General features: G+C 43.6%; 1 protein-coding gene across 1 annotated transcript in view; it reads left to right on the forward strand.

Annotated features, from left to right (window-relative positions):
- Positions 1-7,873: 7,873 nt before the first annotated feature.
- Positions 7,874-15,352, forward strand: part of LOC132874237 (peroxisomal succinyl-coenzyme A thioesterase-like) — a 67,533-nt gene continuing 60,054 nt past the window's right edge. The window contains exon 1 of the mRNA XM_060910225.1: positions 7,874-8,058. Within this exon, the coding sequence (XP_060766208.1) occupies positions 7,965-8,058 (94 nt within the window). The 5' untranslated portion in view covers positions 7,874-7,964. The remainder of the gene's footprint in view (positions 8,059-15,352) is intronic.

Genomic DNA, 15,352 nt, shown 5'->3' on the forward strand with positions numbered 1-15,352 from the left:
GTGGCACATTTGACATGCTGATGGAGTTTAGGGAGAGCTGTTTTTAAGTCCACATGATTAAAATCCCCAGCTATGATGTGTACAGCGTCAGGGTATCTACTCTGCTTGTTGCTAACATTTGCATGCAACAGTGCAATAGCCGAGTTAGCATTAGCATCCGGTGGTATGTAAACAGCAGTTATTATGACAACGGTGAATTCTCTTGGAAGATAGATAGGTCTGCATTTGACGGTCAGATATTCTATGTCAGGAGAGCAGTGGCGGTCAATTATCACTGTGTTGGTGCACCAGCTATTATTCACGTACATACAGAGTCCTCCTCCTTTCCTCTTACCGGACTCTGCTGTCCGATCGTGGCGCTGTGTGGTATGGCCCGCTAGCTCGATAGCAGAGTCCGGAATGCATTGATGAAGCCAGGTCTCAGTGATGAGCAGGATGCATGAATCTTTGACGTGTTTATTGGCTGCCACTTGTAGCCTCAGTTCATCCATCTTGTTCGCCAGGGATCTGGCATTGGAGATGAGTAGACTAGGAAGCGGTGGTTTGAGTGGCTGCCTACGTAGCCTGGCTAGCGCGCCAGCCCTGCAACCCCGCTTTTTCCTTCTCTCCCAACGCCGCCTCCGCCTCCTCCCCGCCGGGATGGTAATCCATGGAGAGCCCGGTCCTCTCGCTATCTCTGCCGGTATCTTATGCAGTCAGATAAATTCACTAGAAACGTTGTTATGGTAGCGTAGTCCAATCTTAAGGAGGTCATGTCGGCTGTAGATGTTATTCGCTCGACTGACAGTACACAAAAACAAACACGAGACGAACATAAACATCCAAACACTACACCGACTGGTAGGACCCTGAGCTGCTGCAACTGTGTGCGCCGCCATGCCCTGTGTCATCAATATGTTATCGACCTGCACGCAAAACTCCACACACACACCTAACCCAGGAAAATTTGCGGCAGGCCCAAGAACGGCAAATCCGCCTGTACAACAGGGGCACGCACCTTAGGGAGTTCACACCGGGAGATAAAGTACTCGTGTTGTTGCCCACATCAAGCTCCAAATTGATTGCCAAGTGGCAAGGACCCTTTGAGGTCACACGGTGAGTTGGGGACGTCGACTATGAGGTGAGGCAAACGGACAGGGGTGGGGCGTTACAGATTTACCACCTCAATCTGCTAAAACTTTGGAACGAGGAGGTCCCCGTGGTGTTGGTGTCGTTGGTTCCAGAGAAGGCGGAGCTGGGGCCAGAGGTTCAAAAGGGAACATTGACATCGCCTACCACTCTGGTCCCCTGTGGAGACCACCTCTCCCCGACCCAACTCACGGAGGTTGCCCAGTTGCAGACAGGATTTTCTGACGTGTTCTCACCCCTGCCCGGCCGCACCCGCCTCATAGAACACCACATTGAGACGCCCCCGGGGGTGGTAGTGTGCAGCCGCCTTTACAGGCTGCCCAAACACAAGAAAAAGGTGGTTCGGGAAGAACTCGAGGCCATGCTCTGCATGGGCATCGTTGAGGAGTCCCACAGTGACCGGAGCAGCCCGGTGGTCTTGGTTGCCAAGGCTGATGGGTCGGTCCAGTTCTGTGTGGACTGTAGAAAAGTCAACGTGGTGTCTAAATTCGATGTGTACCCAATGCCTTGTATTGACGAGTTGCTTGATCGACTAGACACGGCTCATTTTTATTCAACACTGGATTTGACAAAGGGATATTGGCAGATCCCCTTGACTTCATTATCCCGAGAGAAAATGGCCTTTTCCACACCGTTTGGCTTACACCAGTTTGTCACACTTCCTTTTGGGCTGTTTGGGGAGCCCGCTACGTTCCAGCGGCTTATGGATAGGGTCCTCCACCCCCACGCCACCTACACGGCTGCATATTTGGACGACATCATTATTTATAGTAATGACTGGCCGCGACACCTACAACATCTAAGGGCTGTCCTTAGGTCGCTGAGGCGAGCGGGTCTCACAGCCAACCCGAAGAAGTGTGCGATTGGGCGGGTGGAAGTACGGTATCTGGGCTTCCACTTGGGCAATGGGCAGGTGCTTCCCCAAATTAATAAGACAGCGGCGATTGCGGCCTGTCTGAGGCCCAAAACCAAAAAGGGGGTGAGACAGTTCCTGGGGCTGGCTGGCTACCATCATAGGTTTATACCTAATTATTCGGACGTCACCAGCCCGCTGACTGATCTCACTAAAAAGGGGGCACCAGATCCGGTCCAGTGGATGGAGCAATGCCAGCGGGCTTTCTCTGAGGTAAAGGCTGCACTGTGTGGGGGGCCACTGTTACACTCCCCTGACTTTTCTCTCCCCTTTGTTTTGCAGACGGATGTGTCGGGCAGAGGGCTGGGGGCTGTTCTGTCCCAGGAGGTGGAGGGGGAGGATCGTCCAGTGCTGTACATCAGCCGGAAGCTGTCAGTGTGTGAGGCCCGGTACAGCACCATAGAAAAGGAGTGCCTCGCCATCAAGTGGGCGGTCCTCGCCCTCCGCTACTACCTACTGGGACGCCCTTTCACCCTCTGTTCGGACCACGCGCCCCTCCAATGGCTCCATCGCATGAAGGATGCCAACGCGCGGATCACCCATTGGTATCTGGCACTCCAACCGTTTAAGTTCAAGGTGGTCCACAGGCCGGGGGCGCAGATGGTCGTGGCGGATTTCCTCTCCCGTCAAGGGGGGGGGGGGGGGGGGGAGTCAGCTGCAGGCCGGACGGCTCCCCGGCCTGAGTCAGGCAGTGGGGGTATGTGGCAGCGGGGGCGTGGTCAAGCGTTGGTCTGTGAATGGAGGGTGGAGTCAGGGAAGGTAAGTGGCAGAATCACTGCACCTGATGTGAGTTAACCTGTGTTTGTGTGTTTTCCCCAGTGACCGCACCCTATAAAAGGAGAGAGAGAGAGAGAGAGAGAGAGAGCAGAGAAAGGGAGCTCTCTCCCAACCAGAAATGTGTGTGTGAGAGAGTGAGTGTGCATTGGTGGTGCAGTTGGCTGAAAAGCTATCTATATCTTTAAAAATAAAAGAGTTTTGGGAACTCAGTTCTGGCCTGCCGTGCTTCTGTGCTCCACCCACCTGCTCAGATTCCTACAAGCATGTTCGGTGATAGCTGAGTCTGTATAGTTTGACTTAATTAATCTTTCCAATTTCATGCATAAAATTAACATCACTCAATTTTTAATAAGCTAATAATTTCTGTTTTAAAGCAATGTTCTTGAAGTTGAATGCACAGTTAGAAGAATTTGGTTTAGCAGGTCAAAATTCATCTCTGCATTGTCAAATGGTTTGGAAATTAAGCGTGACGTCATATGCACACAAAGAATTTTGTCAACGACCCGCACAAAACGCGATTGTAATCATGAAGCACAATGCTGTCAGCATTTTTTCACTCAGGGTACACATTTGGAGAAATAAGATGTTATGCAGGTGTATTTAAAAAAAGTCAAGTTTCTTGTATTAAACTTATATGTTTACATTAGTGTCATCGGATCACCACAGAGAACACTTTTTAAATTTTGTTTCCATGTTGATTCTTTCATTTTTTATGCCTTTTTGGTCCATTTTAGGGCTGTTTTGGCATGTTATACTGTTCCACTGTACATTGAACTATATAACATCATACAAAATCCCACATTTCTAGTGCATTTTGTGCTATAAGATTGATATGAAATGATAATGCAGTATCTCTGCTTAATTTAATATATGCATATAAAGGAGTCATTTATCACCTGGCAAAAATTTTGCAGTTCTTTAATAATGTGTCCGTCGTTATGCCAAATGACATTTTTGGTCAGTGTTCTCAAAAAGGAACCCAAAAATTCAATCACTGATTATTTTAATGGTATCCATTTTGGTAGTTTCAATCTCTATACATGTAGGAATAATGCACAGAAAAAAATGTGTTGACTGTAAGGCACCAACACCTTTAAGCGTTCATTGAAAATGTTCACTGGGATAATGGAAAAAGCAATGTAGTCTCCATAGCCCTCTCTAAACTCGGGGTTTAATCAGGGTTACATAATTTCCTATAATGTTTTTATCATTACCATGAGAAGTAAAGGTATAAAAATGCCTTTAGTCATTACAGACTTGAAGTAATTGCACTGAGTAGTGGTTTAATTGAGAAATGTAGTCTCCGTAGCCCATATAGTCTCTGTAGCCCCCAATTCTTCGTTAGGCGTTTCTTCGTTTGAAGATATTTGATTCTGTGCTCATTGCCATACAAATTGTATTTCATAATATTTCCAATAAAATAAATATATGTTATTTACCAGCTGGGAGGTCCGTATCGTGAAATACTGTGACCGAGGTCTTGAAAGTACTGAGCGAGGCCCTCTGGGCCGAGGTCAGTATTCAAGGCCGAGGTCACAGTATTTCACCATACAGACCGACCTTAAGCTGGTAAATAATATATTTATTTTTTCTTTACCAAATTCGAACAGAAAACGAGAGCGCCCGAAAGGGAAAACCGAGCCGAGCCGCCATTTTGAATCTTCATTCACAGTTGTAATGCAAATTGCTTCCTCCTCGGTATACAAGTGCACTTCCATGGCAGGAAAAAAAACTACATTTTGCCGCCTATGTAGTCCCCTATTTATACAAAATTGAGTCATTCAGGATTCAGCCATGTTTTTGCTCGGCGTTAGCAAATCGGAGGTTTTTAGCTTTCTCCTGAAATGTTTTCTTTTATTTCGTCTTCCTCAGGGTAGTAAAACTTATTTCGCTGTGAACACTGTCATTATTGCTATCCATGATGTAAAATTAATTCTATTCTCCTGAGAAATGCGAAAATAAATGTTGACAAAAATTGCTACTATGTTTGTTGTTGTTGTGAATGAGTGAGTCGCCAGAGGTCCGTAACTGGGGTCCGTAACTGGGGTCCGTACCATAGGATATGGACCCACTTGCCAGCCAATCAGAGCGCAGGATTTGATGGAAACCGCACCGCGAAAAAAATAAATTTATGTTATTTACCAGCTGGGAGGTCCGTATCGTGAAATATCGTGACCGAGGTCTTGAAAGTACTGACCAAGTCCCTCTGGGCCGAGGTCAGTATTCAAGGCCGAGGTCACGGTATTTCACCATACGGACTGACCTTAAGCTGGTAAATAATATATTTATTTTTTTCTTAATCAAATTCTAACAGAAAACGAGAGCGTCTGAAAGGGAAAACCGAGCCGAGCCGCCATTTTGAATCCTCATTCACGGCTGTAATGCAAATGGCTTCCTCCTTGATATACAAGTGCACTTCCATGGCAGGAAACAAACTACATTGTGCCGCCTATGTAGTCCCCTATTTATACAAAATTGAGTCATTCAGGATTCAGCCATGTTTTTGCTTGGTGTTAGCAATTTACAGGTTTTTAGCTTTCTCCTGAAATGTTTTTTTTATTTTATTTCTTCTTCCTCAGGGTAGTAAAACTTGCTTTCGCTGTGAAGACTGTCATTATCGCCATCCATGCTGTAAAATTAATGCTATTCTCCTGAGAAATGCTGGCAAAAATTTATAAGATTTTTGATAATCTTATAAATAAATCTTATAAAAAAAGATAAAATGCTACTATGTTTGTTGTTGTTGTGAACGAGCGAGTCGCCAGAGGACCGTAACCGGGGTATGTAACTGGGGTCCGTATCGTAGGATACGGACCTGCTCGCCAGCCAATCAGAGCGCAGTATTTGATGGAAACCAGACCATGAAAAAAATAAATCTAGTTATACTTTTAAATCTTTCTTTTTTTTATTCTGTGGAAAAAAATATACACTAGCGTCTCCGTAGCCCCCACCAATTCACCGAAACGGTGGTCTTGATCAACAGGCCATATCTTCTGAATCAGATGAGGATACCTCATGAAATTTTCACACTGTAATATTAAGATATGTGGGAACAAAATGCACTGTCTAAAAATCTGGAAACTAAACTTTAAAAAAAATGACCATTTTGGAACAGAAGTGTGGACCCTGAGTGAAAAAATGCCGTATTGAGGTATTTCACCCACGTGACCAAGTCACGTGACGCAGCCATTTTGGACGGCACGCTTAAGTCCTTCAGTGCAAGGCGGTATGAGATGGTGGAGACCTTTGCACATTTTAACAAGAAAGTAAGCTGTGATTCGTGTTAAATTGGATCTGTCTTTTATCACAAACACTGTACCCAGCCTTGGTATGGAGCCCTGTTTATTTATTTCTGTGTCCCGTTTCTTTCTAGCCTCTGTTATTGCGTTTTATGTCTGATGTCTGCTACATGCAACCCTAGACAAATTAACACTGCCTTGTTTCACTGCTCAGATGGGTTAACAAACACTGACCCATTTACTTTTTGCTATATATTTTATCAAAATTGCGTTAACTGATAAACCAACCTGAAATGAAATGATCACTGCAAAGTCTGGAGTACTCTGTTGGCTCCCAATCCTGTCTCTTCACAGCTGCAATCCATTTGGCCCTCTTGTCTGGGTCAGTAGGAAACCGGTAGTGATGTGTCGGTCGCGAACGATCCGGTTCAAAGAGCCAGCTCTTTGACGTGAACGACGGGAGCCGGCTCTTCGGTGGGAGCCGAGTTGGGGAGCCGAATTAGTTTTTTGTCCTTAGGTGCCTCAGAGAGAGAGAGACTTTCACAAAAAAAGTTGCTGTCCGATTGCGTCTTTGTGTTGTCTATTACCATTCAAAGGAAAAAAAGTAGCATGGTGTACGCCTACTTTTTTTGGTTGGGGGGGTTGATGTCATTCACAGCTGCGAAAATACGAAAATTGGTGTAATGCTTAAAGCTGTGGAGCGCAGGGGAGAGGAGTCTGTGAGGCACCTGAGGAAGGGAAAATCAGCTGTGTATTTTATATTGGTAATATAACACAGTTTTGCATTATGTTTGTGAGAAAATAATTTATTAATTGGTAAGTAAGTTTTATTTCTATATATAGTTTTCACATGACGTCACAGAGTCGGGGATTCCCTGGTGGCGGCCATCTTGGAGGGCTAGCTTACCGTACGGCTCACTGAGCACACATTGTAGCGCACGAGTTACATTCATTTATATATTATTTACATTTATAGTTACATTACTACTATTTAAAGCTAGCAATGGTGCACACCTGTTGTATTCACGGCTGTCGTAATAGGTCAGATGATGACAACAAGCGGAGCTTTTACGGAATTCCCACTGTACGGGAGCACAAAGGCAAGCAAACAAACTCAGCATACAAAGGAGAAATCTATGGCTTGCGAGAATCAACCGCAAGGATTATCAGCCTTCCAAACACAGCAAAGTCTGCTCCGATCATTTTATAAGTGGTAAGTTGTTTAAATAAACAATCAATTGTGTTTAAGTTTGTTTTTGGAAACCAAAACATCATGTGAACACTCTCTGGAGAATGCCTAACTGGAACTGCTGAGTGTACGTTTACATTGTAATGTACACTTAATATCGCTCGTTTGTCACGTTTCTATTTGAAACTTGTCACTTCACTCACACAAGGGTCATTTTTGAAAAACATTTTAGGTCTATTCTGTATGATTTCATTTGTGTTTGGGATGCAAACAGCGCGCCTTTTGGCGGATGCCGCCTGAATCGCGCAGATCCGGGGTTTTTTTTAGGGGGGGCGTTGGAGTGTCTGATTATAATTTCAAAGTAAATTCTGTATTAAAATTACTAAATAAGCAAATCCGTTACAGTCCATGAAACAGGAAGTATAAGGATAAGAAAAAAAACAGTTTAAATCGGGAAGCTGCGCACATTTGCGCAGTCCTGCACACCGCTCAGGCTGCACAAATGTGCGCAGCTTCCCGATTTAAACTGTTTTTTTTTTTTTGAAATACCTCAATACATGTTAACCGAACACTTTTCATTAGTTTTGGTCCCAATGGCCTTCCATAAGCTGTAGCTGCCCTGTGACAGTGTTGGTTGTTTATACCGGAAGAGAGAGAAACTCCTCCGCTCCAAACCGAAACGCAGATAAATCCAGCTGTTCGGGAAGCTGTGGAGGGGATGTGGGGATTAGTCTGTGCTCGGTCGGTTTCAGGATTGTTCCAGAAACAAATCATTTGTCGTCGTGCATTAAAAATGCCGTGTAGTTACTATGGTAAGGGTTCTGAACTAGCTAGCTAAATAAATATTAATATTATTATTTATTTGTTTGTTTAATCATTCCTGGCAAACAAACTACACCTTAAATGAATAGTTTTTGTTTTGTTTTCCTAGGAATGCTTTTTTATTCTATCCACATTCACTGGATATGAGCAGTCGCGCGCTCTGATTGGCTACTCTACTAGAGCAATTCCAGCGTTACGGACGTGACACTTGAACTCAAAATGGCAACAAATGACCCAGTGCATGTTTTATTGTCTCCCAGTATTTAAACAGGTGTTGCATATTTTAAGGCTGTACCATACTGGAGAAGTGATAGAACAAGAACAATTCCCATAGTACATCTAGGGCATGCCAGAAAACGCCAATAAAAGATGCGTTATGGACGTGACAGAAAAAGTATCACTTTTCTTGGGTGACTGTACATTTTTATCAAACTCTGTGAAATTGTAAACCTAATGTCGAAATGGAGATTTGATAGAGGGGTCCAAGGTGAATATTAAAAAATCTTTGTTTAAAATATTTTGTATTTCATGCAGAGCTTCGGAAGGAAAAGTCAGCGTTATGGATGCGACGAAATTCCGTTATGGATGTGACACGTCTGAAATAGACATGGCATATGTTTAGAAAATCAGCAATTTAACCACCATAACCCTTTGAAAAACTCTCTAAATATCAGCTAAAACTATCAAAGTTCTTAAATAATATTTAGGATGGCTATTGTTTTGCTGTTTTGTGGATTTTAGCATACATTTCTGTGGCTTGTGGCAATAATATAGAATTGTACATGATCAAAGTTGATTGTAGCTTGGGGTTTACATTATAAGAAAGAAAGACTGACAGTGACATATTAGGTTGGTTACAAATTGGTTCAACTTATTCACATCTGTAAAATACAGGCCTAGGTGATATCTCTGGGAGTGGTTTTGATGTATTACATGTTGCTTTATTTTTGCATGGTGAGGTTGACATTTACATGGAATTGCCCACTACTAGGATATCAGCTCATATAGATAACTTGAAACCACGTGATCAAAACGTGCCTCTCTCATAACCCAGTACGGAAAGTATGAACCGGACCAGGACGGTACATTACAATAACGTTACATTTTCTAAATATTCAGGAGTTTTGTACTTAGCATGTACTCACATGTATCACTGTCATGTATTCTTTGATTGTCTATTATTATTATGATTATTATATCCCGTCACATTGTCTCGTCTCGTCTCCTTCCGCTTATCCGGGGCCGGGTCGCGGAGGCAGCAGTCTGAGCATGGAAGCCCAAACTTCCCTTTCCCCAGACACCTCGGCCAGCTCCTCGGGAAGAACACCGAGGCGTTCCCAGGCCAGCCAAGAGACATAGTCCCTCCAGTGTGTCCTGGGTCTTCCCCGGGGCCTCCTCCTGGGGGGACATGCCTGGAACACCTCCCCAGGGAGGCGTCCAGGAGGCATCCGAAAGAGATGCCCGAGCCACCTCAGCTGATTCCTCTCGATGTGGAGGAGCAGCGGCTCTACTCCGAGCTCCTCCCGAGTGACTGTGCTTCTCACCCTATCTCTAAGGGAGCGCCCAGCCACCCTGCGAAGGAAACTCATTTCGGCTGCTTGTATCCACGATCTTGTTCTTTCGGTCATTACCCAAAGCTCATGACCATAGGTGAGAGTCGGAACGTAGATCGACCGGTAAATCAAGAGCTTCGCCTTTTGGCTCAGCTCCTTCTTCACCACAACGGACCGGTAAAGCGACCGCATCACTGCGGAGGCTGCACCGATCCACCTGTCGACCTCACGCTCTATCCTTCCCTCACTCGTGAACAAGATCCCGAGATACTTAAACTCCTCCACTTGAGGCAGGACTTCTCCACCAACCTGGAGAGGGCAAGCCACCCTTTTCCGGTCGAGAACCATGGCCTCGGACTTGGAGGTGCTGATTCTCATCCCAGCCGCTTCACACTCGGCTGCAAACTGCCCCAGTGCATGCTGAAGGTCCTGGTTTGAAGAAGCCAACAGGACAACATCATCCGCAAAAAGCAGAGATGAAATCCTGTGGTTCCCAAACAGGATTCCTTCCGGCCCCTGGCTGCGCCTAGAAATTCTGTCTATAAAAATTATGAACAGAACCGGTGACAAAGGGCAGCCCTGCCGGAGTCCAGCATGCACTGGGAACAGGTCTGACTTACTGCCGGCAATGCGAACCAGACTCCTGCTCCGTTCGTACAGGGACCGGACAGCCCTTAGCAAAGAGCCCTGAACCCCATACTACCGAAGCACCTCCCACAGAATACCACGAGGGACACGGTCGAATGCCTTCTCCAGATCCACAAAGCACATGTGGACTGGTTGGGCAAACTCCCATGAACCCTCGAGCACCCTATGAAGGGTATAGAGCTGGTCCAGTGTTCCGCAACCAGGACGAAAACCGCATTATTCCTCCTGGATCCGAGGTTTGACTATTGGCCGAATTCTCCTCTCCAGTACCCTGGAGTAAACCTTCCCTGGGAGGCTGAGAACTGTGATTCCCCTATAATTGGAGCACACTCTCCGGTCCCCTTTCTTAAAAAGAGGGACCATCACCCCAGTCTGCCACTCCAGAGGCACTGTCCCCGACCGCCACGTGATGTTGCAGAGGCGTGTCAGCCAAGACAGCCCCACAACATCCAGAGACTTGAGATACTCAGGGCGGGTTGTATTAACATTTATATTCATGATATTTTCAATCGAAATTGATCTAAAAGCCCAGAACTCCAATTACGGACTATACCTCGGCGTGACGTCACAAAGAAATCCCGTGTTGAAATGTATACAATGTCAGATGAAGAAATGAAAAGGTAGAGGCAGAGGCAAAAAATTGTAAAATAGATGAATAAATCGTAGTTAAGTTATATGTTTTGACAAACAATATATTTTGTTTTTCTTTGAACTTTATTTATCATACGTGATGGGACGGGTTCGTTTATCAAGGCGGGACGACTAATGTAAGTACTGATTAATAAAATGGTGGACGTGACCGATGTCTCTGTGAAACTGGAACAGAAAAGGTAAGATATATATGTTATTTACCAGCTGGGAGGTCCGTATCATGAAATACCGTGACCGAGGTCTTGAAAGTACTCAAGAATTCAAGGCCGAGGTCACAGTATTTCACCATACGGACCGACCTTAAGCTGGTAAATAATTTTTTTTTTCTTTACCAAATTCTAACAGAAAACGAGAGCGCCCGAAAGGGAAAATCGAGCCGAGGAGAGCTGCCATTTTGAATCCTCATTCACAGCTGTAATGCAAATTGCTTCCTCCTCGGTATACAAGTGCACTTCCATGGCAGGAAAAAAAAACTACATTTTGCCGCCTATGTAGTCCCCTATTTATACAAATAGGAGTCATTCAGGATTCAGCCATGTTTTCGCTTGGTGTTAGCAAGTTACAGGTTTTTAGCTTTCTCCTGAAATGTTTTCTTTTATTTCTTCTTCCTCAGGGTAGTAAAACTCGCTTTCGCTGTGAACACTGTCGTCATCTCTATCCATGATGTAAAATTAATGCTATTCTCTTGAGAAATACGAAAATAAATGTTGACAAAAATTGCTACTATGTTTGTTGTTGTGAATGAGCGAGTCACCAGAGGTCCGTAACTGGGGTCCGTACCATAGGATACGGACCCGCTCGCCAGCCAATCAGAGTGCAGGATTTGATGGAAACCGGGCTGCGAAAATATAATATATATTATGTAAATAAATGTCACAAAAATGGTATTGCGGGACGGAACATATGGGACGGAACAGCATATAAAAACCCGGAAGGCAAATATAAGAAAATACGTGACACCGCATTAAAATACGTGAAGGTACTGTTCCGTCCCGTTCTGTTCCGTACCGGGTTATGGGAGATGCGTGCTACATCATGAGCGTCCGCCGTGATGGTGGATATGCAAAGCAAATAGGACGGCAGCCGCTGAAAGCGTGTCTGTAAACAATGCTGAATTTTCTCAGTATTACCACGATTTGAACAATCAAGCGAAGATTCGATACAAAGAGAAGGTAGAGATGTGTCGTTGTGACCCATATTATTTTAAAAAGTCAGACTTTTCTGAAGATAAGACGCTTCTACTGACCATCTAGTACCCAGATATCGCGTTCTATCTGGTTCAGCTGCCAAAGAATCGAGTCCGACCTTGAACGAAACATACCCCATTTTCTGACTGGGTGCCCAGTCTGGATTGTTTCTATCATATAATTTTGTTGGCGCGAAATGGTAATGCACATGTTTTAAATTATAATAATGACCGAATGAACTACGACAACGGACCTTTCATTTTATAGCAAAATTCTAGTAACACGAAATAAAATTCTTCCATGATATTATCGAGAAAGCTTTTGAATTTCACCTGAGATAAAATGATTACTGCAAACGCGAGGTGTTTTGGTTTTAGCCTCTGTTAGATCAGCCCTGCCGATGTTGTTCAGCCGTGCTCGTCTCCTCTCCGTACTAAGCCTCAGAGTTTCCTCGCCCTCTTTCCGAATCACGGATGGAACTCTAAAAAATCGGAACGTGCCACGGTCACGAGTACTGTTGTGACCACGATCATATACAGCACGAAGGTGTAGCTAAAAGAACGCTTAAAGCAGTGGAAAAACAAAGAGAGTTGCGCATGCGTGACTATGTTTTGTATGGAATGTCGCTTGAACCCGCATTTGTATCTCCACCAACATGGCCGACATCCAGGTTTCCATTTTGCTTGGATGTCACTTATAAGTCAAGGATACCGTGAGTAGAGAAAAACAAAATGGCGGAGCGTGTTGCTGAACCAACCGAGGACGAAATGAAAACTCTACTCAAATAGAAAACCCCAAAAAAGCAACAAAATTTGGAATGAAAGTATTTGATGGTAAGAACATTTTTTTTTTTTTTAAGAATTATTATTATCGCATTTTTCACAAATTGCTCCTGTCATTTTGCCGGTTTTTCATTCTAAGCAGAAATTATTGTGTCGGACATTTTGTATAATGTTTTTATTTATCGAATTTGCCAAAAAAAATGCTCTGTTTCTCAAACTCCAGTGAATGTGGATAGAATAAAACAGTTATTCCACTCAATCTCATCGTACACGGTTTATAGCCGACTCGGTGCTACGCGCCTCGTCAGCTATCAGCTCATGTACGACTCGATTTCGTGGAATAACTGTTAAATGTTTCATGCGGTATATGACCCACTTCTCTTTGTATTCATGTGTGATGTACAGTGGTGCTTGAAAGTTTGTGAACCCTTGAGAATTTTCTATATTTCTGCATAAATATGGCCTAAAACATCATCAGATTTTCACACAAGTCCTAAAAGTAGATAAAGAGAACCCAGTTAAACAAATGAGACAAAAATATTATACTTGGTCGTTTATTTATTGAGGAAAATGATCCAATATTACATATCTGTGAGTGGCAAAAGTATGTGAACCTTTGCTTTCGGTATCTGGTGTGACCCCCTTGTGCAGCAATAACTGCAACTAAACATTTCCAGTAACTGTTGATCAGTCCTGCACACCGGCTTGGAGGAATTTTAGCCCATTCCTCCATACAGAACAGCTTCAACACTGGGATGTTGGTAGGTTTCCTCACATGAACTGCTCGCTTCAGATCCTTCCACAACATTTCGATTGGATTAAGGTCAGGACTTTGACTCGGCCATTCCAAAACATTAACTTTATTCTTCTTTAACCATTCTTTGGTAGAACGACTTGTGTGCTTAGGGTCGTTGTCTTGCTGCATGACCCACCTTCTCTTGAGATTCAGTTCATGGACAGATGTCCTGACATTTTCCTTTAGAATTCACTGGTATAATTCAGAATTTATTGTTCCATCAATGATGGCAAGCCATCCTGGCCCAGATGCAGCAAAACAGGCCCAAACCATGATACTACCACCACCATGTTTCACAGATGGGATAAGGTTCTTATGCTGGAATGCAGTGTTTTCCTTTCTCCAAACATAACACTTCTCATTTAAACCAAAAATTTCTATTTTGGTCTCATCTGTCCACAAAACATTTTTCCAATAGCCTTCTTGCTTGTCCACGTGATCTTTAGCAAACTGCAGACGAGCAGCAATGTTCTTTTTGGAGACCAGTGGCTTTCTCCTTGCAACCCTGCCATGCACACCATTGTTGTTCAGTGTTCTCCTGATGGTGGACTCATGAACATTAACATTAGCCAATGTGAGAGAGGTCTTCAGTTGCTTAGAAGTTACCCTGGGGTCCTTTGTGACCTTGCGGACTATTACACGCCTTGCTCTTGGAGTGATCTTTGTTGGTTGACCACTTCTGGGGAGGGTAACAATGGTCTTGAATTTCCTCCATTTGTACACAATCTGTCTGACTATGGATTGGTGGAGTCCAAACTCTTTAGAGATGGTTTTGTAACCTTTTCCATCCTGATGAGCATCAACAACACTTTTTCTGAGGTCCTCAGAAATCTCCTTTGTTCGTGCCATGATACACTTCCACAAACATGTGTTGTGAAGATCAGACTTTGATAGATCCCTGTTCTTTAAATAAAACAGGGTGCCCACTCACACCTGATTGTCATCCCATTGATTGAAAACACCTGACTCTAATTTCACCTTCAAATTAAATGCTAATCCTAGAGGTTCACATACTTTTGCCACTCACAGATATGTAATATTGGATCATTTTCCTCAATAAATAAATGACCAAGTATAATATTTTTGTCTCATTTGTTTAACTGGGTTCCCTTTATCTACTTTTAGGACTTGTGTGAAAATCTGATGATGTTTTAGGTCATATTTATGCAGAAATATAGAAAATTCTAAAGGGTTCACAAACTTTCAAGCACCACTGTAAACAAGCCATACAAAAACAATATGGCGGACATTCCATTGATTCGAACATTTCACTCAATAAATCACAAGTTAATTAACTTAAATAAATGAAATAAAGTTTAACGCAACCAACCTTATATACAGTGGCATGCAAAAGTTTGGGCACCCTTACTGAAAATGTCTGTTACTGTGAATAGTTAAGTGAGCAGAAGATGAACTGATCACCAAAAGGCATAAAGGTAAAGACGACACATTTCTTTTCAGCGTTTTCTGCAAGATTTGTGTATTATTTTCGTTTTGTACAATTGGAGAGTGAAAAAAGAAAAGGAACACCATGCGAAAGTTTGGGCACCCCAATACATTTGAGTTCTCAGGTAACTTTTACCAAGGTTCCAGACCTTAATTAGTTTATTGAGCTGCGGATTGCTCAAATTCTTCGTTAGGAAAGGTCAGATGATGCAGATTTCAAA

Source organism: Neoarius graeffei, chromosome 26 (genome assembly GCF_027579695.1).
Source record: "Neoarius graeffei isolate fNeoGra1 chromosome 26, fNeoGra1.pri, whole genome shotgun sequence".
Lineage (NCBI taxonomy): Eukaryota > Metazoa > Chordata > Actinopteri > Siluriformes > Ariidae > Neoarius > Neoarius graeffei.